At 47.2% G+C, this 25820-nt stretch overlaps 1 protein-coding gene across 1 annotated transcript in view; it reads left to right on the top strand.

The window, feature by feature from the left end:
- Nucleotides 1-25045, top strand: part of GFRA1 (GDNF family receptor alpha 1) — a 349872-nt gene extending 324827 nt beyond the window's left edge. The window contains exons 8-9 of the mRNA XM_029610475.1: nucleotides 17095-17148; nucleotides 21182-25045. Coding sequence (XP_029466335.1) covers nucleotides 17095-17148; nucleotides 21182-21334 — 207 coding nt within the window. The 3' untranslated portion in view covers nucleotides 21335-25045. The remainder of the gene's footprint in view (nucleotides 1-17094; nucleotides 17149-21181) is intronic.
- The last annotated feature ends 775 nt before the right edge of the window (nucleotides 25046-25820 follow it).

Below are 25820 nucleotides of genomic sequence, written 5' to 3'. Positions count from 1 at the left end.
ATCCCTTTTCCTGTCCAATCCCAAGGTTTTTGGACTATCTCTGGCATTTGTCAGAGTCAGGTCTAAAAACCTCTTCCATCAAAATGCATGTCAGTGCAGTAGCTGCCTTCCATAAAGGTGTCGGGGATGTCCCTATATCAGTACAACCCCTCGTAACATGATTTCTAAAGGGCTTTCTCCATATCAAGCCAACTTTACGTCCTCCGGCCCCTTCTTGGGACCTTAATCTGGTTCTCGGTTGGCTCATGAAAACTCCATTCGAGCCTCTTTACTCCTGTGCCCTAAAATATCTCACATGGAAAGTGATTTTCCTTTTAGCTACCACTTCAGCTCGCAGGGTTAGTGAGTTACAGGCCCTAGTTACCTATCTGCCTTACACTAAACTCCTGCATGACCAGTCGGTACTCCCACTCACCCTAAATTTTTACCCAAGGTAGTTTCGGAGTTTCACATTAATCAATCCATCATACTACCTGCCTTCTTTCCCAGGTCCCATTCCAATCCAGGAGAGCAGGCTCTGCATACCCTTGACTGTAAACGGGCTCTAGCGTTCTACCTAGACCTTACACTTGCCCACAGGAAGAGCACTCAGTTATTCGTCTCTTTCCATCCCAACAAATTAGGGCAACCTGGTTGGCAGACTGCATATCTTTTTGCTATCAGCAAGCAGGCATTCCACTTCAAGACCGTGTTAAAGCACACTCTGTGAGGGCCATGGTGACTTCAGTAGCACACCTTAGATCGGTGCCGCTTCCTGACATTTGCAGGGCTGCCACCTGGAGTTCTCTCCACACTTTCGCAGCCCACTATTGCTTGGACAAAGCCGGAAGACAAGATTCCATCTTCGGCCAGTCTGTCCTGCGTAACTTATTTCCAACGTGACGTACCTACACCCTTCCGCCTGCCCAGTGAGGTTCAGGATGCCCTCGACCAAATTCCACCCCAGTTATTGTGCCTGTTGCATGCCATTGGGTACATTTGGTGCATGTTCGGACATCCTCAGCTCGGTACTCACCCATATGTGAGGACTACCATCCTGCTGTCCTGTGTTTCACAGGACAGCAGGATGTTAGTCCTCACGAAACCCGCCCCGAGGTGTTGGGTTCGTAACGTTTTGTTATGTCTGGGTGTGTGACCGAGGTGAGGGTCTGGGTGTGTCTGGGTGTGTGACCGAGGTGAGGTAATTTACTAGCATGTAGCTTTCAAATAAGACTGAAGGGGAACCTCTGCTGGCTGCAGGGTTAGTGCCATCCTGGGCATGCCCAGGATGGCACTAACCCTGCAGTCAAATTTCTGGAAACTTTGACAGACGTTTTCTGTGATTGGGCTCCATCCTGATGATGTCACCCATATGTGAGGACTAACATCCTGCTGTCCTGTGAGAACACCTGTTACAGGTAAGCAACATTTGCTTTCTCTTTCCATTTCTCCAGGTTCGCACTGCATGCAAAGTGGCTTTTTTGGTTTTCCATTCCAGTTTCTGTCTCCATATTTATAATTTATGGTTTTTCTGTACTTGGTGAAGGTCAGTTCTGGGTGTGTGACCGAGGTGAGGTATGTTACTAGCATGTAGGCATTTGCATCAATCTTATTTGTTGTGTTTTCTTAATAGGATATGCATTAGCGGTAAATTATTGCCTTTTTATAAGGAGGGGTATTGTGCCTGGTAGTAAAGGGAGTTTGTTTTGCTTTTACTGAGATGTCATCAGAACCAGAATATCTTTTTTGTATGGCGAGTTGTACAGGGTAATGCCCTAGTTATGCTCTGCACCCATTGTTGGGGTTCCTGAGGATGCAGAATATATATTTACATTTAGCCCCGTGATAGTCACATGTTCAGTGTGTCACGCATGTGAGAACCATTTTTCAGGTGTGTCCCGGCCAAAAAATGGTTGAGAGCCACTGTTCTAGAGCACCTAGCAGCAGCACATTTTCTGGTGCACCACCAACTTCAGCTGTCACCCTACACCCCTGTACATGTCCACTGGGAGGTGACAGGATCTGTATTCTTGTGCCCATCTCCTGAGCCCTCCAGTCCTAGAGGTGACAGGCTCTGTATCCCTGCGCCCATCCCCTGATCCCTCCAGTCCTAGAGGTGACAGGCTCTGTATCCCTGCTCCCATCCCCTGATCCCTCCAGTCCTAGAGGTGACAGGCTCTGTATCCCTGCTCCCATCCCCTGATCCCTCCAGTCCTAGAGGTGACAGGCTCTGTATCCCTGCTCCCATCCCCTGATCCCTCCAGTCCTAGAGGTGACAGCCTCTGTATCCCTGCGCCCATCCCCTGATCCCTCCAGTCCTAGAGGTGACAGGCTCTGTATCCCTGCGCCCATCCCCTGAGCCCTCCAGTCCTAGAGGTGACAGCCTCTGTATCCCTGCGCCCATCCCCTGATCCCTCCAGTCCTAGAGGTGACAGGCTCTGTATCCCTGCGCCCATCCCCTGAGCCCTCCAGTCCTAGAGGTGACAGGCTCTGTATCCCTGCACCCATCCCCTGAGCCCTCCAGTCCTAGAGGTGCCAGGTTCATGATGAATAAGACTCAGAAATCTGAAACTGAAAAATATAATCTTTAACCAGGTCTCTTTCATTAGCAGATGTCTACTTTAAGTGGACCCCAATGTGCATTCTAATCAATAGACATTCTTAACAGGCCGGTGCTTTTTATTGACAAGCAGTCTGAAATGCTGGCTTCACTTTGATTACTATAGCATACAAGCTGTCCATTAGGTCTCGGCAAGCTTCTAAGCACTACATTTATTCAGGGATCAAGACATTCAGGATACTGGGTCCATTTAGGAATGTCTCTGTGCTGCATTGTACTCTTCTGTAACAAGTCGGAAGAGAGATCTACATATTTTAAAACATTTATAACATGCACTCTTCATTTTCACGAGACAGCTTACATAACAAACCATTCATAATTATGATCAACATAAACATGGGCATTCCTGTCCCTCATTCTGTGCCACTTCTGGCTGGATTCCTCATGCCCTGTATTACACCAGCAGAGAGGAAGCACTCGGATTGATAGAAATCACCTTTCTCTCCACATGCTGCACACACAGAAGGCAGCTCTGGTCCTTCTGGTCATTACAGTTTCTGAGGCTGCAGTGGGGAGAAGCTGCAATTCACTCTTTCCTCGGTGGGTACAGTGGCACAGGTCAGGATGGTTCCTCAAACACTGGCCGGTCTGGAAGAGAAGGAGGGCACCGAGCTCCGAGACTGAAACAAATCCTGGGATGCAATTTGAGATCTTCCCTACTAGCAGCTCTCTGTGGGACCTTGTGGGAGTCATTTTGTCTCTCTGCTTCGCTATCCCTAATTTTAATGGCATAGGACTGAGGAGAACAGAGGCCAAACCAGGCCACAAGAACCTGGCAATTACCCAAACACTAAGAAGATCCCATGCTACTGATGCAATTAATAGCAGTGGCTATTCCCTAAGTAAACTTGATTAATAGCCATTAATGGACTTCTCCTCCAAGAACTTATCCAAACCTTTTTTGAACCCAGCTACACTAACTGCACTAACCACATCCTCTGGCAACAAATTCCAGATCTTAATTGTGCCACACACACACAAAGCTGTCACCTCTCTGACCAGTCTCTGCCTCTCACACACAGACACCAGTCACCTCCCTGACTAGTCTGTCTCTCTCACACATACCAGTCACCTTCCTGACCAGTCTCTGTCTCTCTCTTCCACACACACACACCAGTCATCTCCATGACCAGTCTCTGTCTCTCACACAAACACACACGTCACCTCCCTGATCAGTCGCTGTCTCTCACAGACACACCAGTCACCTCCCTGACCAGTCTTTGTTTCTCACACACACCACAGTCACCTCTCTGACAAGTCTCTGTATCACTCACACACATACCAGTCACTTCCCGGAACAGTCTGTTTCTCTCTCTCTCTCTCTCTCACACACACACACACCAGTCACCTCCCTGACCAGTCTTTCTCTCAGAGAAACACCGATCATCTTCCTGACCAGTCTGTCTTTCTCTCACAAAAACACATCACCTCTGACCAGTCTCTCGCTCAATCACACACATGCTCTCTCACATACACGCTCTCAATCACACACAAATGCTGTTGCTCCCATTCTACCACATACCCACAAAACTGCCACTCACACATCCAGGCACCCATTCTACCACACACACATAAAGCTGCCACTCACGCATCCATGGCTCATTTTACCACACACACACAAAGCTGCCACTCACGCACCCAGGCACCCATTCTACCACACACACACACAAGCTCGCACTCATGCACCCATTCTACCACACACACACAAAACTATCACTCACACTCCCATTCTATCATACACACATAAGCTCTCACGCACCCAGGCACCCATTCTACCACAGGCTCACAAAGCTGCCACTCACACACACAAAAAGCTGCCACTCTCACACACACACACAAGCTCACATGGAGCCTCTTCTTATTGTTTGGCCCAATAAGCCTAGCCTCCCATCTCTCTGCTCTTCAGCTGCCGCCAGCCAGGTCTCCGGTGGCAGCACACAGGGTCTCTCCACTCTTTGGCCCCACCGGCCTGGCCTCCAGCGGTGGCACACAGGATCTCTCCACTCTTTGGCCCCGCCGGCCTGGCCTCCACCGGCGGCACCACGCAGAGTCTCTCCACTCTTCAGCCGCCGCTGGCCTGGCCTCCAGCGACGGCATGCAGGGTCTCTCCACACTTTAGCTGTCACCGGCCTGGCCTCTGGCGGTGGCACTCCCCTACCAACTCCATTGGCCAGTCCTCCCCTGGGGAGAAGGGACGCACAAGTGGGGCAGTGGGACACCGGGAGCCGTGACACATCTTCCGGTGCTTGGCGACACACCAGTGTGTTGCGACACACCAGTTGAGAATCGCTGCTCTAGAACACAGTCCACCCTTCTGCTTTAACTTGGGAACACTACTTTCTTTGATGCAAAAAGCCTATCAATCCTTAGAGGGAAAATAAGCTAAATCCAGCCCTTAAAATAATCGCATAATCTACTAACAGCAGTTATAATAAAATATATGAATGAAAAAATATTTTCTGCAAGAATATTCAAAACCGCTTTCTGCATGCAAATTAAATTAATAAACAGCAAACTTCTGTTTAAAAAAGAATGAGAAAGAGAGATCCATAATGCCATAAAAGCCAGTGATAAGTACCATCATTTTCACAGCAAGAATTCAAGTTACGCAAGAACTGGACCTTTAAAATATAGACAAACCCTCACCAAATACAAAATAAAAATGTGCCACCAAAACCTATACTGGAAACCAGAAGCCTGACTATATTATGCAGTGCAACAATGGAAAAACAGAATCATCATCATTCCTTGCAAAACATCAAGCAATAAAATCAAGAGATATAAAACATCATTCATAATATTAAAACCTTGATAATAAAAAGAATGTGTTAACACAGCCGAAGAACATCCAATTTTAAAAAGCATGCTTAAATTTATTCTAATATTTCCAAAACATCAATAAAGTATTTCAAAACATCTGATGAATAAAACATCCAATAATTAAAAAATGTTCTAATAGTTCTCCCCCAAAAAATAATAAAATATTTCAAAATAACAGAAACATTAAATTATACTCAGTAATTAAAAATAAGGATTCAAAATCCTACTCTCCATAACTGGGACCTTTTGATTTCCACTCACCCTGAAATTATTATAGTTTGGGGATGTAGGGCCACACAAACTATTTCTTTGCTCTCTCATTCACACACACATACTAACACATTCATTCTTTCACACATTCCCTCTCTCATATACATGCCAATGCTCTCTCTCCCACACACAGGCTCTCTCTCCCACGTGCCTGCCTGTGAGAGCCTATGTGTGACACATCAGGCCCTTGAACACTAATACACCACTTACTGGGCGAACAGAACAAGCCACTCTGCTACAAATCCCTACAGAGAAACTAAATACTAGCAAAATACTGCATCTCTGTCACACATGTACATCATAAACTGACCCCTTCCTAATACAGAATAAGTGACTACAAATTAGAAACAGAAATATGCAGGCAAAACCAGACTCTGTGAATTCTGGAATACTGAAGAAAAAGCAAAATACAAATATATAAGAAATCACATTCCCAAAGATGGCATATTCCAATTGCTGAAAGTCAAAATTTTATTGTTTTTATCTTTGTTATCTGATCTTATTTTTCTAATCGGTTGGTCCCAGTCTCTTTTTTTCCCCTTGTCTGTCTTTTTCTTATTCTTTTTTCAGAGTCTCTTTTATTCTTTCTGTTTTTTCTCTCTCCTCCTGTCTTCTTTCCTTCCTCCATACACACACACAAACACACACACACGCAGGCTCTCTCTCATATGCTGGCTCTTACACACAAGCTTTCTCTCACACAGGATCCCACTCTTGCATGCTCGCTCTCTCATACACATAGGCTCTCACTCACATATGCTCTCTCTCACATGAAGGCTCTTGCTCTCATTTGCTCTCTCGCACACACAAGACCCCATTCCCACACACACACGCAAGCTCTCACTCTTACATGCTCTCATTCACACACAGGCTCCCACACACACATACAGGCTCTCACACTCACATGCACTTACATGCATGTTCTCATTCTCACAAACACACATACAGGATCTCACTCTCACATGCTGTCTCACACACAGGCTCCCATTCCCCCTCAGACACACACAGGCTCTCACTCTTACATGCTCTCTCACATGCAGGTTCCCACTCCCATACATATGTACACACACAGTCTCTCACTCTCACGAGCAGGCTGCCACTTTCTCTCATGCTGTCTCTCACATGCAGGCTCCCATTCCCCCCATAGACACACACATTCTCTGTCACACAGCTTCATATCACCACACAAATACACACGCTCTAACATGCTCTTTCTCACATGCAGGCTCCCACTCCCATACACCCATGCAGGCTCCCACTCCCATACACCCATACACTCGCTCCCACTTCCTCTCACTCTCTCTCACACACACTCAGGCAGGCTCCCATTCACATCCCCCCCAAGCAGTCCCCCATTCACACACATTCACTCCAGGTAGGCACCCATTCACACACACATACACACACACACACAGGCCGATACAGAAAGAAACGCGGGAGAGTGCGCGCACAGGCCAGTGTCCTGGGCGCGCAATCCAGTAAATAAAAATATGCTAATTAGGGCAGTGGTAAAAGGAGGCGCTAGGGACACTAGCGCATCCCTAGCGCCTCCTTTTTGACAGGAACGGCAGCTGTCAGTGGGCGTCGGCTGTCGAGCCCGCTGACAACCACGGGTTTGGAAACCGGACGCCAGCAAAATTGAGCATCTGGTTTTCAACCCGCGAGCCGCGGACTGATTTTAAATTTTTAAAAAAAATTTTTTAATTATTTTTTACTTTTGGGACTTCCAACTTAATATCGCCATGATATTAAGTCGGAGGGTGCACAGAAAAGCAGTTTTTACTGCTTTTCTGTACACTTTCCTGGTGCCACCAGAAATTAACGCCTACTTTTGGGTAGGCGCTAATTTCTGAAAGTAAAATGTGCGGCTTGGCTGCACATTTTACTTACTGAATCGCGTGGGAATAACTAATAGGGCCATCAACATGCATTTGCATGTTGCGGGCGATATTAGTTTCGGGGGGCTGGATGCGCGTTTTCGACGCACTGTACTGTATCGGCCTGACAGGTAGTTTACCATTTACACTATACATACACCCACCCCCAGGCAAGTTACCATTCATACACCCAGACAGCTTTCCATTCTCTCTCACACACACACCCAGGCAGGCTACCATTCATACTCACATACACAAAGACAAAACACATTCAGGCTCTCTATTGGGTCTGGAAGGTCACCAAAGATTGAGAAGAAGAGCAGTCCTAGGCTTGTTGGTGGCCGAGAAGAGGAAGGAGTCCATTCTCCTGCTGCTCCTCGCGTGACTGCCCCACACTATTCAAAATTTGCGGGGCTAGCACTTCGTCTATCATGATCTCACAGTGCACGAGATTAGCATAGAGTACACACTGGCCTCACTTGGTTTGGAGGCCGGCACACAGAGAAGTAGGCGAACGGGCTTCTTCCTCTTCTCAGCCACTGCCGGCCTCTCGAACCTGCTACTCTTCTCAGACACTGGCTGCCTCCCAGACCTCTTATTTCTTTAGCCGCCTGTGAAATGGGGTCCACCAATGGCCTCCCGGGCCTCTTCCTCTTCTTGGCTGTCGGTGAGATGGGGTATGCCAGCAGCCTCCCATTCCTCTTCGTGGCTGCCGCTCTCCTAGATGTGCATGCAGTTGGTGGTTCACGGCACACCTCATCTCAAAGTCTGTGGTGCCTGTGTAGCACTGTGCACTATGGACGCCACGCCCATGGACAGGTATACATAATTTGAGATAGGCATCTTGAACCTTACGTATTACCTTTTTATTTATTTTAGTTAAACATTTTTATATTCTGCTGCCTCCGAGAAAAACTCCTTTCTAAGCATCATTGTATCCTTTGTGGAGAAATGGTCACATCTCTTAACTGCTCTGTAGACTATAATTCTGTTTACCCAAAGGACCTACCTTCTCTTTCAGTTTTCACTTAATGCACCCATGAATGGAAAAATTGCCCAACTGTAGCCCAGCACTCTAGAGTCAACATGGCCGCTGTCGAGAATTGGAAAGTCCAGGGAATGTTTGAGCAGAAAGGCTTAGGCCCATGGCACCCCAGGTAGCAGCTACTCCAGAGTCGTTCTGCTTAGCGTGCACGGTTCCTGCTGAGATCCTGCTTTCAGTGCTTCCGTTCCTGGTGCTGGGGGGTTTCCACAGAGATATATATATATATGTGAACAGATCAACACTTCTGATAGTCTTTCTTCTTCTCTTTCTGACACTGTACCATAAATAATAAGCTGTAGCCGATTAACAGGAGGCCATTTAATACTGAGAGAATAAATTATAGACAAAGGAACACTGTAAATATTGATTGCGTGTTTTGTGCTAGAAGATTTAGCTCCTGTCCTTCCGGCATCAGCTGACAGTAGGAGGTCAGCTAGGCCATGGCCTGAGTGATTTACATGGGATCTATTGGCAGCTGTGCTTTTAAAACCTTTCCTCTTCCAGGGGTATTCCTTAGCTCTTCTTTTTACCAAGGAGGAGGCCTCCTGTATTCTGTGGGGGGTGATTTTAAGGGAGTTGCTCATATTAATAGGCCCATATACGCAAGTGTGAGCAGCACTTATTTTAAAGCCGTAAAAATACGTTCATGCGCGCTCACAACAAAACATGTGAGAAAAAGGGGAGCGGATTTGGGGCGGGACAAATATTTTCAGGCGTAAATCCCAATTTCAAAACCAGCGAACGTAGCGCACGTCGGGCTCTTACCTGGGCATATTTACTTCTGCTCTTTATCAATGTAAATCAGACTTAAACTTGTTATAGCCAAAAACTGACTGGGTGAGGGGTCTGGGAAACTGGGTGGAGGGAAGGCTGAAAAGCTCTTGAAGACCGAGAGATAGACTGGACAAACTGGTGGACTACTTGGTCAAAAACTGTAATTTCCTTCACACTTGCATGCTTTAAAATGTTCTCACTTGCGCTTATAAAAGCCGACATGTCCTAAGGATATATACACTAATAACGTTTCCTCACTGAATGCTTTGTAAGGATAGTGGACTCTTGTGCTGCAGCGTGGTTGACGCAGCCTCGTAGGCGAACCTACTAGGCCCATGCCGGCAGCTGGCGAATGCACCCTGAACAGGAACAAGACTGGAGCTTCACCTGTAACAGCTCCGTTCCCCATGGGTTAAACCTTTGGGTTCCAGGAGCCAGCAGGACTTAGGCGAGGGTCCCACAGAGCTGAGAGAGAGATTCGGGGTAATGCTAATGGTCTGCACAGGCTGCAGTGAGACAATTACTAGGGAACTAGCAGGCAGCAAATGGGACGTAGACAGAGTTTGTAGCTGAGGTCAGAGGCAAACAGCAGGCAGGAGGGCGATCTGGATCCCAGGCGAGAGAGAGATCCAGGTCCAAAGCAGAAGTCAGTACCGAATACACTGAGCAGGCAAGGCTGAGCAAATAGGACAGACTGTGCAAGGCAGGCTGGACAAGACGGTCAGGAATCAAAACAGGAGCAACACTCACTGCATCCAAGCAGAGAAACCTGTTGTTGAGGCAATCCCCTGAGTGTGGCTGGGCCTTTTATACTCAGCCGTGTGACATTATTACTGAACGCTGGCAGCCGGGTTTCATAAGGCGCCATGCTGTGCACATGTCTAGGAGAGCCCAGGGAGCGGTGTTGCAGCCGGTGTCATCGTGGTGTTTCTGCCTCTTTGGAGGCCGTCGGCATCCTAGGGTGAGTGCTACCGGTCACTAGGGATGTGAATCGTTTTTTGACGATTTAAAATATCGTCCGATATATTTTAAATCGTCAAAAATCGTTAGAGCTGCGATACAATAACAATTCCCCCGATTTATCGTCAAAAAATCGTAAATCGGGGGAAGGGGGAGGGCGGGAAAACCGGCACACTAAAACAACCCTAAAACCCACCTCGACCCTTTAAAATAAATCCCCCACCCTCACGAACCCCCCCAAAATGCCTTAAATTACCTGGGGTCCAGAGGGAGGGTCCCGGTGTGATCTTTTACTCTCGGGCCTCCAGTGCATTGTAGAAATGGCACCGGCGCTACCTTTGCCCTGTCATATGACAGGGCAAAGGTAGCGCCGGCGCCATTTTGTTTTTTGTCCCCCGACGTCAGGAGCGTAGGAGATCGCTCCCGGACCCCCGCTGGACCCCCAGGGACTTTTGGCCAGCTTGGGGGGGCCTCCTGACCCCCACAAGACTTGCCAAAAGTCCAGCGGGGGTCCGGGAATGACTTCCTGCATGCGAATCGTTTTTCCATACGGAAAAACGATTCGCGGCAGGAGCGTAGGAGATTGCTCCTGGACCCCCGCTGGACCCCCAGGGACTTTTGGCCAGCTTGTGGGGGCCTCCTGACCCCCACAAGACTTGCCAAAAGTCCAGCGGGGGTCCGGGAACGACTTCCTGCACGCAAATCGTTTTTCCGTACGGAAAATGGCGCCGGCCATGCTTCTTTATGTTTGTGGGCAAATTTTGAGCAGAAAGAAGAGAGGCTTTTTGTTGAATAATTTGTAAAGGGTGAACAGATCTGTTTTTCACAATTTTTGGTTTTGGTGTGAAAACTCGCACTCCACTGTTAGTGCTGCGCTGTTATGAGTCCAGCTTCAGACTTAATTATTGATTTGCCAATGGGCAAGCAGTACTGTGCCTTCTCAAGTCTTAGCAAGGTTAAGAAGTCTTTCCTTCATTCCTTGGAAAAAGTGTCTGTCAACAATTACTTCCTCTTTCCTTCTTCCTCACTCACTCTAAAGAGAATCTCTTCCTCAACTTCCGGTTTTCCTGGTATTGGAGCAAAGCGCTCATAGGAACAGATCCTTACAGGTCAATTTTAAAAGGAGCGTGCATGCACCCATAAATGCATATATTGAGCATGCCAGCAAAAATAAGCTCAAATTTATATCATCTGTGCAACAGCCCTACTGCACATATGTGTGTACTCACGTGTGACCGGGAGGGGGAGAGAGAGAGAGACAATCTGACACTCTATTTTTCTCCCACTGTAAGAGGGACACTTTCAACTCAGGGTGAGGGGCGGTGTTGCAAGGGTCTACAGACCCTTGTGCCCTAGTCAGACCAATATAACAACACCCCCCCCCCCCAAAAAAAAAAAAACCACCCCAAGTGGAAGGGGAATAAGGGAAGGGAAAGGCCTGGATTAGGGAGCAGAGAGTCTATTCTTTGCTCTTCAGTGTCTCCTCCAGTCTCACCCCATCCTCTCCTGCCCCTGAGTGACAGGAAGGGAATAACTTGATAAGGGAGCAGATTGGGTCTTTGCGGCTTTTCTCTGTGCTCTGTCTGCTCCAGGTTCACGCCCTCTCTTCCTGTCCCATGAGGCTCAATGGGAGAGGAAGTTGCTGGAGCAGAAAGCAGAGTGCTGTTTTCTGCTGCCTGAGTTGAGGGCACTCACCCATCAAGTCATCGGTGCAGAGCCCCTTATGTTCATGCAGAGGACTCCCTTGCTGGCAGTTTTGGATGTCACTGACTCCCCTGAGTTATTTCCCAATCTAGTTGAGGAAGATGGCTGTCTGAATGAGGCACACTGAATATTACTGATCTTTACTCCAGCTCACATTTCAACTTCAGCCTTTTTGGAGGACAGTCTAAATTTACTCAACTTCTATAACTTCAACCAGGCGGTAGGAGGTGAAAGAAAGATGATGTCATAAAAAGACTGCAGATCCCATAGAATCTACTCAGCCATACCAGCCGCCGAGCTCCGTAATCCATACCCCTCTTTCAGAGATCCCCTGTAATTCAGATACTGTCCTTGTCTCCACCACCTCCACTGGGAGGTTATTCCATGAATCCACCATTCTTTCCGTAAAGAAATATTTCCTTAGATTACCCTTCATCCTGCAACCCCTTCTTCCAGAGCTTGCTCTTGCTGAAAGAAGCCCACTTGCTGTGCATGCATACCTTGGAGGTATTTAAAATGACAGAGGTGGGTGGCATCTTCTAGACTTAACAATGTATTGAAGCATGAGCTTTCAAGGAGAAGACAAGAGTCCACTTTGTCAGATGCTTGAAGTGTAGTAGAAAGGTTAGTAAATAGAGATGAAGATGGGTGGGCAGGAGGAGAATACAGGAGGAAAAACAGAAGGGACTGAATAAGGCAGGGCAGGGTGTGGAAAGGATGATAGAGAGAAAAGACAAGATGGTCTGAGAATCGAAGCCATTGTCTTGCTTCTGACCTAGGATGATGCTGTTAAGTGTTTTGTTAAGTTCCATTTCAGCAGTTTCCCACTGGAGTGGCCTTTCTTCAGTCCTGCAGTTACATCTGAAGAAGGGACCTGTGGTATATAATATACTTTAAAAATAGGTGTTAAGGTTGGATATTTGCTATGCATTTCATGCTTCTGCATCCTATTTTTCTAACTGGAGATTTTAGGATTTGAACCTATAACCTTTGGGCTCCCAACCAGGGCTTCTACTGTCAAGTTAATGGAACAGTTCTGTGAGCTAAGAGGAGAATCTTATCTACTTTAGCCAAGTTACTCATATCCATCCCTTATTACTTCCCTCTAGGGCAAAAAAGAAACAGCTTTTTCCTAAGTACCCTCATCCAACCCTGATTGGGCTCCAGATCCCATCACTGCCACCATATGCAAATGTGTGACATTTGCTGTGCTCCAGCCTGTTTATCTAACTGAGAATCCCAGGATTTGAGGCTACACACTTCTGGATCTAAACCAGGGACTCTTGCTGAGTTAAAGGAGCAGCTGCCATAGTGATACTACCAATAGCCGAACCCTCATTACCATAGAAACATAGAAACACATAAATGACGGCAGAAAAAGACCAGTCGGCCCATCCAGTCTGCCCTGCAAGCTCCCACATTTATTTTCCTATACTTATCTGTTTCACCAACCACCAAGTTCAGGGCCCTTGTTGGTAACTGTTTGATTCAAATTTCCTGCCACCCCCTGTCATTGATGCAGAGAGTAATGTTGGAGTTGCATCAAAGGTGAGCATAAGGCTTAATGGTTAAGGGTAGTAACCGCTGCATCAAGCAAGTTACCCCGATGTTTGTTTACCCAGATTGTTGGATGTTGTCTGAATGCAAATCCTTTTTTTCCACATTTATCCCTGCCGTTTAAGCAGAGAGCAATGCTGTATATACATTCAAAGTGATGTATCAGACTTAATTGGTTTAGGGTAGTAACCACCGTAAAAAGCAACCTACCCCCACCCTTATTTGTTTACCCAGATTGTGAAGTTCCGTCCTTATTGGTTGTTATCTGAATGCAAATCCTCTTTTCCACATTTCTCCCTGCCGTTTAAGCAGAGAGCAATGCTGTATATACATTCAAAGTGATGTATCAGACTTAATTGATTTAGGGTAGTAACCACCGTAAAAAGCAAACTACCCCCATGCTTATTTGTTTACCCAGATTGTGAAGTTCAATCCTTGTTGGTTGTTGTCTGAATGCAAATCCTTTTTTCCATATTTCTCCCTGCCGTTGAAGAAGGAGCAACGCTGTATATGCATTCAAAGTGATGTATCAGACTTAATTGGTTTAGGGTAGTAACGGCCACAATATAAGCAACCTACCCCCACCCTTATTTGTTTACCCAGATTGTGAAGTTCCGTCCTTATTGGTTGTTATCTGAATGCAAATCCTCTTTTCCACATTTCCCCTTGCCGTTGAAGCAGAGAGCAATGTTGGAGTTGCATTAACCGTGCGAAGGCTTATTGAGTAAGGGTAGTAATCACCAGGTAGTAGCCTCCATTCCAGTAAGCCACTCCTAGACAAACTGCTCATATCTATCCCACTTATAACTCCATCCTCTCACAGTGGGGAAAGAAGGAAATACATTTCACCAATTAGAAAACAAATTAATCAAGCATGAAACCCTTATCATTCAAAACTGTTTTGCCAATTAAAATGTTTCCTGACCACTTTATCTAGATAAAAGTGCAGCATATTGTGTAATGCAAAGCATCTAAGATGCATGGTGAAGCACAGGGCAGTGCGTGTACCAGGACATGCAGGCAATCTCTCCCCACAAGGGACAACCAGCTTTGAAAGTAGCAGAAAAGGAGAACCTCCGTTAGCACCGATATCCCAGCAATCACAATATCCTGTGATGGACGTGCTGAGTGTCCTTCCTAGGTGGGCTTATTTTTATGTCTTGAACAGATTCATTGACTTGAAGGAAGAATGCTCACAAGTGACCGATCAGCCCACCATGGACACACAGACAGACAGACGCTATTAAAAACTATATTTTGTCCTAAATTGCTTTCTGTTGTCTTTTTAACTCTGTGTATGGGGTAGTCATGGATGAATAAGTTCTGTGCCTTCCTTCTTCAAGCCATAGCTCAGGATAAGTAAGCATACATTTAGGACATACATTAGTCAGAACAGTGGAGAATGAATAAGGGGGCCTCTTGGGAGGAGCAGAGGAAGTCAGGCTGGCACGTTCATTTCTGTCTGCCATTCGTTTCACATTAGGAGGCCCGTGCATTGCAGTCATCCTCATCATGTGTGTGGAACTGACAGGGCTGCCCAAGGGACATTTCGGCTAATGGTAGTGAATATTAAACTGATTGCATGTCTCTCTCCAACTCCATTGAACCACAGTTTAGACTCATCACCCATGCCTTACTGCCCCAGAATGGTTTCCTTGGCACCCACTCTGTCTCGGGGTCTAGTTTGGCTTTGTCTCAGTACAGTATTTATTGCCTCACACACCTCTGACCAATAGCAAAGGCTTCATGCCATTTCATGAAACATGTCAGAGACGACATCTATAAGTGCACCATGGAACAGCTTGGATGTGCTGTGGTTGGACAATTTCTGATGCTGTAGCCCTTGATACAGTACAGGTAGAGTTCTGGCGCACAGTGGCTCATAATGCAGCTTCCGGGGGCAGTTTTCAAAGCCGTTTCCCTGGACGTATAGCAGTTTACTCAGGCAAATTGGCCTGTTTGAAAATTTCCCCTCTACCCAGGTAAAAGGCCATGTGGAGATCAGGAGAGAAAAACACCTAGGTTTGACTTTTAAAAGTGCCTGCACTGCTGTGCGGGGAAACTGGGGGTTCGATTCTGGTGCTGCGGACATCGCGTAGCACTTTAGAAATGATAAATGGTAGTGGGTCTCCTGCTCCCCAGTTCAGTTGGGGCTGGGATAGCTGCAGAGGAGGGAGTCATGGCCATTGCACAATACTGACACCTAGTGGCTGCATTTAGGGTCTGTGATTGCAGGTTTCCAGAAGGAGCCCTGGTGCATGGCCCCCACTCCACCACTGTCACTGCGATGACAGGGAGGAGGTGCAAAATACGGCAAATGTCCCTGGCTCATTGTGAATGAAAGCTGATGGCATCCCATCCCCTATTCCAAGTGAGCTAGAAACCCAAAGATGCTGGATGAAATTATCAGGGAAACTAACACAGTTTGCTGGATCAATCTCTCTGGCCGATCCAGGGGTTGCATCCAGAACCAAAGAGCTTTCTCTGCGGGTAGTGCATGCTTCCACGTCTACGCACATGCGAGGTTCTGAAAAAATTGTCCCGTCGATCCTCATGTCCCACCTGACATGTCCTGAAAATTTTGGAATGGATGGGACACCAAACAAAATAATTAGGGGAGACACTCGCTCGGACACGCTTACACACGTGCATGTGCACGCACACACTCGTGATCTCACAAGCCTTCTTTTCCTTTTGGAAAATAGGCAAAAATAATCTACACATTAGTAGAATGGAGGCTGAGGCCTTCTGAGGAGCTTCTGTTACTTCACGAGAGGTGCTGGGGGGTTAGCTCCATTTTACGTTTGGGGGGTGGCAGACAATTCCACATCTTCTTTTTGGGATCTGATTTTTAAATCCATTTTCTTCCTCTTATACATTCTAAAGTATTTTTGCCTGTTGCTGTAAAGAGAATGGAACCAATTTGATTTTAGCAACTTTTCAATGTCTGGAAACAATTCCTGATGATAAAAGAAGTATAAAAAAAAAAAAATGTGAAGAATGTTTCATCTGTCTCCAGATTGCATTGATGAGCTGTCTGATCCCCTGATTGATAAGCAAGCTCCAAGTTAGCACCAACGATCAAAGCAACAAAAGAAAAACTCAAGACAGGAAACACATCAACCCATCTCTCTCTCTCTCTCTGTACACTACAAAGATCTAAAGCATAGGTGACATCCATGGATGTCGGAGGGCTCACATCTGGTGCTGGGAGCGAGGAAAGCAGACGTACTTAACATTAAATGCAGTCAAGATAAATCTAATTAAAAAGAAAGCCATTTGAGCTGGGAAGATACCTTTTATGCTTAAAGAGAGCTTTAGGGACTGCAAAGGTTTCCTCATACAGTTTAGGTATGCATTTACGTAAGTCCAACCAGAGTTACCTGGATCAAGCAAAACTGGCAACAACCAATGTTAGGAAAGTGATAGAACCAACTCACGCCGGGCACACGGACTGACCAGCTTTTGTTTTCCTTAACTCTCCACAGCAACAGAAGCTGAAGTCAAATAACTCAGTGGACACAGAGCTCTGTCTTCCCGAGGTAAGGACTGGCCTGCTATCCTGAGAGCAGAATGCAAGGCGCCTGTGGTGTGTTATGTCATGGCCTTGGCCGAAGAGGCTGCCCAGTGGCTGGGCAGGAGCACTGTGGGACTCACAGTTTTTAAATTGGGAGACTGAAAAAAAAAAATAAAAACCCTGGCCCTTACTGGGAAGGATGTTCCAGATCTTGCAAAAAAAAGATAATAGGGTTATGGTGCTAAAGTCACACAGGGCCATCGATACTAAAGACCTGACTCACTAACAGGTGAATTTTCCAAGTAAGATAGTAACATAGTAATGACAGCAGAAAAAGACCAAAATGGTCCTTCTAGTCTGCCCAGCAAGCTTCCCAAAGTAGTAACTGCCGCTCTGTGCAGGTTACCCCCAGGTTTCTGTTAAGGGTAGTAACTGCCGCTCCATGCAGATTACCTCCACATTTCTGTTAAGGGCAGTAACTACCGCTCTGTGCAGGTTACCCCCATGTTACTGTTAAGCATAGTAACTGCCGCTCTGTGCAGGTTACCCCCATGTTTCTGTTAAGGGTAGTAACTACCACTCTGTGCAGGTTACCCCGATGTTTCTCTTAAGGATAGTAACTACCGCTCCGTCCAGGTTACCCCCATGTTACTGTTAAGGGTAGTAACTGCCGATCCATGCAGGTTACCCCCATGTTACTGTTAAAGTAGTAACTGCTGCTCCGCGCAGGTTACCCCCATGTTTCTGTTAAGGGTAGTAACTGCCGCTCCGCGCAGGTTACCCCCATGTTTCTATTAAGGGTACTAACTGCCGCTCCGTGCAGGTTATCCCCATGTTTCTGTTAAGGTTAGTAACTGCTGCTCCGTGCATGTTACCCCCATGTTTCTGTTAAGGGTAGTAACTGCCGCTCCGTGCAGGTTACCTTCATGTTTCTGTTAAGGGTAGAAACTGCCTCTCTGTGCAGGTTACCCCCATGTTTCTGTTAAGGGCAGTAACTGCCTCTCTGTGCAGGTTACCCCCATGTGTCTGTTAAGGGTAGTAACTGCTGCTCTGTGCAGGTTACCCCCATGTTTCTGTTAAGGGTAGTAACTGCCGCTCTGTGCAGGTTACCCCCATGTTTCTGTTAAGGGTAGTAACTGCTAGGGATGTGAATCGTTTTAGGACGATTAAAATTATCGTCCGATAATTTTAATATCGTCTTAAACCGTTATGGAACACAATACAATACAGATTCTAACGATTTATCGTTATAAATCGTTAGAATCGTGAGCCGGCACACTAAAACCCCCTAAAACCCACCCCCGACCCTTTAAATTAAATCCCCCACCCTCCCGAACCCCCCCCAAATAACTTAAATAACCTGCGGGTCCAGCGGCGGTCCGGAACGGCAGCGGTCCGGAACGGGCTCCTGCTCCTGCATCTTGTCGTCTTCGGCCGGCGCCATTTTCCAAAATGGCGCCGAAAAATGGCGGCGGCCATAGACGAAAAAGATTGGACGGCAGGAGGTCCTTCCGGACCCCCGCTGGACTTTTGGCAAGTCTCGTGGGGGTCAGGAGGCCCCCCACAAGCTGGCCAAAAGTTCCTGGAGGTCCAGCGGGGGTCAGGGAGCGATTTCCCGCCGCGAATCGTTTTCGTACGGAAAATGGCGCCGGCAGGAGATCGACTGCAGGAGGTCGTTCAGCGAGGGTTCCGGCGCCTCGCTGAACGACCTCCTGCAGTCGATCTCCTGCCGGCGCCATTTTCCGTACGGAAAATGGCGCCGGCCATACGCGTATGGCCGGCGCCATTTTCCGTACGAAAACGATTCGCGGCGGGAAATCGCTCCCTGACCCCCGCTGGACCTCCAGGAACGTTTGGCCAGCTTGTGGGGGGCCTCCTGACCCCCACGAGACTTGCCAAAAGTCCAGCGGGGGTCCGGAAGGACCTCCTGCCGTCCAATATTTTTCGTCTATGGCCGCCGCCATTTTTCGGCGCCATTTTGGAAAATGGCGCCGGCCGAAGACGACAAGATGCAGGAGCAGGAGCCCGTTCCGGACCGCTGCCGTTCCGGACCGCCGCTGGACCCGCAGGTTATTTAAGTTATTTGGGTGGGGGATTTAATTTAAAGGGTCGGGGGTGGGTTTTAGGGGGTTTTAATGTGCCGGTTTTTTCGATTTTTCGATTTTTCGATTTTTTAACGATTTTTCACGATTTTTTCACGATATTTTACCCCCCCAAACGGCAACAATACGATTCCCTCCCCCTCCCAGCCGAAATCGATCGTTAAGACGATCGAGGACACGATTCACATCCCTAGTAACTGCTGCTCCGTGCAGGTTACCTTCATGTTTCTGTTAAGGGTAGAAACTGCCTCTCTGTGCAGGTTACCCCCATGTTTCTGTTAAGGGTAGTAACTGCCGCTCCGTGCAGGTTACCTTCATGTTTCTGTTAAGGGTAGAAACTGCCTCTCTGTGCAGGTTACCCCCATGTTTCTGTTAAGGGCAGTAACTGCCTCTCTGTGCAGGTTACCCCCATGTTTCTGTTAAGGGTAGTAACTGCTGCTCTGTGCAGGTTACCTTCATGTTTCTGTTAAGGGTAGAAACTGCCTCTCTATGCAGGTTACCCCCATGTTTCTGTTAAGGGTAGTAACTGCCGCTCCGTGCAGGTTACCCCCATGTTTCTGTTAAGGGCAGTAACTGCCGCTCCGTGCAGGTTACCCCATGTTTCTGTTAAGGGTAGTAACTGCCGCTCCGTGCAGGTTACCCCCCATGTTTCTGTTAAGGGTAGTAACTGCCGCTCCGTGCAGGTTACCCCCCATGTTTCTGTTAAGGGTAGTAACTGCCGCTCCGTGCCGGTTAAGCTTTTTTATTTATTCCTATCCTCTAGCCTTTAGGGATCCATAGTGTTTATCCCATGCCCCTCGTGTAAATGTAACATTTTCCAAAGTTATTTACGTGCACTTATGTGGGTAAATCCTATGGGCGATTTTCAAAAGCTCACTTACACGGGTAAAGGGCATTTACACGTGTGTAAATGCTTTTTAAAATGAGGCCCTTAGGTTCTTCTCCCATTCTGTATCCCTGAGAAAAGCCCTTGATAAATCAGCCCCTAGAAGATAAATCCTTTAGTACATCAGGCCCTCAGCGTAACGAGATGAACTTGTAGTGTGAGATATAATTTAAAGACTTATATATGTCTGTGCGGTTGGAGAGGAAGCAGAAGGGAGATGGCAAGAGACATTCATAGACTTCAGTGGTAACATGCAGATCCATAGGTCACACTGAATCTGAAATGAAATAATCTCAGCAGTACGGTAAAGAAATTCTCCTCCAGAGAAGGAGCAGGAAGGGCCTGGAGCAGGTAACAGGACTGACCGACGCCTGCGCCAGGCCCAGAGGATCCTTGATGGGGAGGCTGGGAAACAGGTTTAAGCTGAAGGGTGGTGCAGAGAGTGCCAGCTGGCTCCCTCCTGGCCCCTCCACTGATTCCTTTTTTGGTTTTTTTTTAAGCTTTTCTTTTTCCCAGCCAGGATGATTCGCTGTTTCTTGGTGCTTGGCTTCTTCTGGGAGGTGGGGGGGGTCCTGTGAGTGGTGACATCCATGTGCTACTGCTGCCCTACCCCTATAACAGCATCCAGCCTACGAGCCTCATCTCATGCCAGACCCCCGCACCCTTCTTGATGGGAAGAGTGGCCGGGCCTTGGAGCAGGTGCATCAGGCTCCCTCTCTCAGCTTCTTTAAAGTCCATTTAAAACCCCACCTTTTCCAGGCCGCTTATATGTTTTAAGCCTGTTGGTTTGCCCTCAGCCTCGTTAACTGATGTTAAGAGCTGTCTGTTGATCTGCATGTTTGTCTTGATTAGACTGTAAGCGCTATGGAGCAGGGGGATGTCTCTTGCATGTTGTTTCTACAGCGCTGGGCACGTCCAGGAGCGCTGTCAGCACGTTAAGTGGTGATAGCAGTGACAGTAAAGTCAAGCACTTCCTGTCGGGCCCTATCGCTGTTCCTGCCCCTTATTAAATGCTTAGTCCTCACTCCCGCGAGCGAGTCACTCATAAACCATCTTTTCTTCTCCTGCAGAAAGACACCAAACTAGGGAGGTCGGCCAAGGGTCACATCTCAGCAGACAACTCCTCCACGGCTCCCCTGAGGTCCCCGCTCTGCACCCTGCTGGCCCTGCTGGCAGCCGCACCCTCCCTCCTTCAGGTCCTGAGGGCCGCGGTGACGTTATAGCTCCAGTCAAAGAAAAAGGACTTCGTTCGAAAGAAAAAAAAGAAAACAGAAAAGTTCTGGCCTGTCCCCCTGCCCCCAGCCGCCATCCTCTCTCGCTCACGTCTGGAAGCTAAGAGGTGGCGTCCCCCCCTTCAGTATACTGGAAAGAAAATAAAGGGAAAAACCAAGCTCTGTGCAAGGCTTCCTAACCCCACTACATTCCAGCACCCAAATGACAGGCTTTTCTGGGGGGAGGGGCATGTGCTATGTTTTAAAGAGACAGTACATACATTTGACTGTGTTTTTTTTTTCCCTTTCTTTACCTGGTAAGGAAGCCGCCTGTATGTTGAGATTCTATTTATATCCTTAACGAGGTTTAGGGGCGTTTTGAGGGGGGGTTTTTGCAATTTTTGTTTTCTCACGTGAAACGAACTTGAGACTAAGGTTGAAAGGAACCTTGGCGAGTGCTTTCGCAAGAAGGATGGTCTGTGATGAGCCTGCTTTCACCGCACCTTTGACAAATTGCCAACACTGTCATATCCCAGCCAAGTATCCATGCTCTCCTCTCCTTTTTAACGTCGTCTTGCTGTATCCTCCTGCCGAGAGGACCTTCTTCTGCCACCACCGTCTCCCATTGAAGGCAGCATTTTATGTTTTGTGGCCGCCTTCCAGCTGCCAGTGTAGAGAGGGTACAGGAAACCCTTTCTGAAAAAGTGCACAGCTCTTCTGTGACTTCCAGCTCCGCTCCACTCAGTCTGCTGCTTAAAAATACCGGCTTGTGACCCAGGTTATTGTACTGTGAAAGTGGGCCAAGAAAGTCCCGGACCTGTTCTGCCTTGTGATCAGATCGTTGACTGGGGGGACAGCACATCGTCTTTGTGCACCCATGTTAGAGTTATGGAGGATGCTGCCTACTCTTTAGGGATGGCAGAGACTAGGAGCTCCGTCGGGCTGCACTCCATTCAGTGACAAATGCCTTAGATCTCGATCACTTTTCCCAGGTGTTTAGAACGTCTCTTTTATGCTATTAACTGAAACAAACACACCCTGGGCTATGCATTTCCTCTCTACTATGTTTCCACTGCACAGGACAGTGCCTGAAAAACAGTTCACAAGTGAGCAGAGCAGAGCTATGGGGAAGTCACAGAATAGTCCGAAAAGCTTGCAGATCTTGTGTGTGTAGGGGGAAGGCGGAACAGATCTATAATTACTATACAAATCTTGCTCTTGTTTTTAACGAGGGTCACCCATTGGCTGTAGGGCGAGTCAGTCCAGTCCAGCTTTCACCCAGTGCATCCAGTAGTACAGGGGAGGGCAATTCTGTTCCTCCAGGGCTGCAAACCAGTCGGATTTTCAGGCTATCCCTAATGAATAGGCATGAACTGAGGCAGACTGCATGCAAATCTCTCTCATGCCTATTCATTAGGGATAGCCTGAAAACCCGACTGGTTTGTGGCCCTCGAGGACCGGAAATGCCCACCCCTGCAGTAAGCATATACCTGCAGTACCTGAATGTAATCCATTTTGAAGCACCTGAAAAGTGGAATATAAATCAAATATATGTCCATGCATGCAGTAAGGGGGAATGCAGAACCAGACCTGGATCAGCCTGTCTTGGAAAAATGGAGCCATTTGATGACCTTAGTTAAGGAGTTGACACGTCCAGTCCTCCAAGAATGCAAACGGGTCAGGTTTTCAAGATCTCCTTAATGAATATGCAGGAGATAGATTTGCTTGCACACTGCCTCAGCTGTATGCAGATCTTTCTCATGCATATCTCATTGGTGGTATCCTGCACACCTGATCGGTTTGCAACCCTTGAGGACTGGAAGTGCCTTTGCTGTAAGCTGTCCATGCTCTGGTCTTTGTCCACGCCCAATGTGGTGCTTCATGTTTCAGCAAACTCACCAACGCACCTAGTACGCAAAAACAAATGCACGCGATTCCTGCACAGTAACTTTCCTTTCCCATCTTGCAGAGAGACCATCAAAACATCAAGGTAAATGATTGGAAGGAGGAAAAGAGCATGATGTTGAAATCAAGGGATGAACTAGTGAAATTATTTACCTGCAGGCATCCACTGAGTGTGGCATTTTGCCAGCCTGCTCTGTTGTGAGTACCCTGGTGTGGCCACAGCAGCTCCAGAGGGCTCGACATGCATTTACTGTTCCTTAGAGAGGTTGCTGAGAAATGTTTCCGTTTCGCTGTGTGTTTACAATGCTGGCAAGGATGGTGCAGAGGTTTCCATTGGAGTGATGGAAAAGGATCCAAGTCGAAGGAGCAATTGGAGTTTGAAAATGGAGCGTGCCTACTCATGGGCAAGGGGGAGAGGAAGTTGTAGATTTTAGGGGTAGAGAAGGAGAAGAAAGCTGTCCCATCAAAAGTGGCGTGGTTAGGTATTGGAGTCATGAGGGATGGGGAGATGAAGCTGATGATGAAGTCAGGGACGTTCTGCACCAGGGAAGTCACTTGGCAGGATTCTGAAGACCCAAGACAGCACTTTTCTGAACCCTAAAAGAGATGGGAAGCCACTGGCATTTTCTAGAAGAAGGAGAAACTGATTCTACTGTTTAGCGTGAGGAAGAAGATGGGCGGCTATACTGAACTCTAGAATATTGGGACTGGAGGGGACCATAAAGGGTTGCAGTAGTCAAAGAGGTGGGGATCTCAGCTGAAGACATGGGCGGTGTTACAAAGATGATAGGAGGCAGTTTTGCAAATCTGTGCAGTGTGAGTGGAGAAGGGTCAGGATCTAGACGTGCACATTATTAAGTGTCAGGAGATTCTCTCCACTAATAGAAATGGCAGGATTTAAAGGTGGGACACCTTCAGAACTGGGCACTCCTCCTTCGGGCTTTGCAAGGCCTAAGATACCTTCTGTAATTGCAGCCCACTTGCCACTGCTCCTTCTGCTATTTGGTGACATCAAGACTTGGAAACACCGTGACTCCTGCCCAGAGTGACCAGAGCCTACTTTTCCCCAGCTCTGGGGTGCAATGCCCTCTTCTGAAGTGGGCAGGTGCAGACCTTCCTTGTCCCTCCCCACAGCATGGCATGAATGTTTCTGCCCCCTCTCTGCCCTCTATTGACACCCAGTGTCATTATAGAAGTGGCACTGGGTGGCAGGGGAGCCAACAGTGTCAAAGATAAGGCATAAGGAGCCATCACAGAATCATCAAGGCAGAAGAAAGCAGCATTGAGGTGTTCCTAGGAAAGGCGTCGAGTGCGTGGCGAAATTAAGAAATCAGGTCACCTCTCATTTAATCAACAAAAAACAGTGTGTGCCGCGATAACTCTTATGGAGGCTAGTAGTTAGTGACGATAGTAAGTAAAATAATATTTTTAACAAGGAGAAACATACAACATTCAACATACAACATCTACATTTGAAATGGATGTAATTGAGAATAATTTTTTTACAGTTCTGTCCGTCAACTTCTACCTAGGCGACTGTTTTATACACCTCTAGAACTGTAAAAAGTTATTCTCAATTAAATCCATTTCAGATGTTGATGTTGTACGTTGAGTGATACTCACCCTGTTAAAAAACGTGTTTTACTTACTACCTTCACTAACTAGCCTCCATAAGAGTTATCGCGGCACACAACTTCTTTGTTGGTTTCCCTTCTGGTGTGTTTCCTGCGCATCAGTCCACCGTATTTTTTGTGGTGTTCACCTCTCATTTAATGCTAACAATTTTGGATTCAATAAAAATGGTGACTTCTCGTTCTAGTAGGGCTGTGTTGTTTTCATACGATGTTTTTGTAAACACTGAAAGACTGCAAGAGAGCTTTGAAGGTCCTGCTTTTAAATGTACGCATGTTATTTTGGGTTGACAGTATTCAATTAGGATTTCAGAAGAAAAAAAACTGAAATGCTTGGTGAAGTGCAAGAAAATATAAATGCTTTTTTTTCCATTATGAGATCTTATGGGTGGGTGAAAGTTATAGCAAAGAGGGGGTACAGAGCAGAAGAGATGGCATGATCACATGGTCAGGTCGTCGCTTTCTGATGACATCAGCTCAGCCTCCTGCCTCCCATGTTACTGCAGAATGAAAGTTATTTCCAGGGAAACTGCAAGAATGTGGGTTTGAATTACCAGGGCCAGATCAGAAACTACAGAGTGGCCTCAGTCAGTGACATCATTCAGCGTTCCCCAAAAGCCAGTCCTGCAAGCTACAGAGGGCAACCACACAGGTCTCCCTGTAGCAATCTTTCTTTCTCAAAATCCCAGCGCATTTATGGAAGAGATGATACTTCCTGAACTGCTTGGTCTATAAACACAATAAGGACTCAAAATGCAAGCTTTCTAATGGAAGGGTTAGCAGAGATCAGGGATTAGCTGGGCCAGTGCATGCCATGGGCACAAAACCAGGACTGCTTCAGCCTGTCCCTGATGCCTACTAACAATGTACAGCAATGGTAGGTGGTTTAAAGAAGCTCAGTTACGTTGTTTGGGGCCAATTCAAAGCTTTATCTCCAGCATCTGTCTCCTCCATAGAATTTA

Source organism: Rhinatrema bivittatum, chromosome 7 (assembly GCF_901001135.1).
Source record: "Rhinatrema bivittatum chromosome 7, aRhiBiv1.1, whole genome shotgun sequence".
NCBI lineage: Eukaryota > Metazoa > Chordata > Amphibia > Gymnophiona > Rhinatrematidae > Rhinatrema > Rhinatrema bivittatum.
The sequence above is the reverse complement of the archived record's forward strand: the minus strand, read 5'-3'. Positions and strand labels throughout refer to the sequence as shown.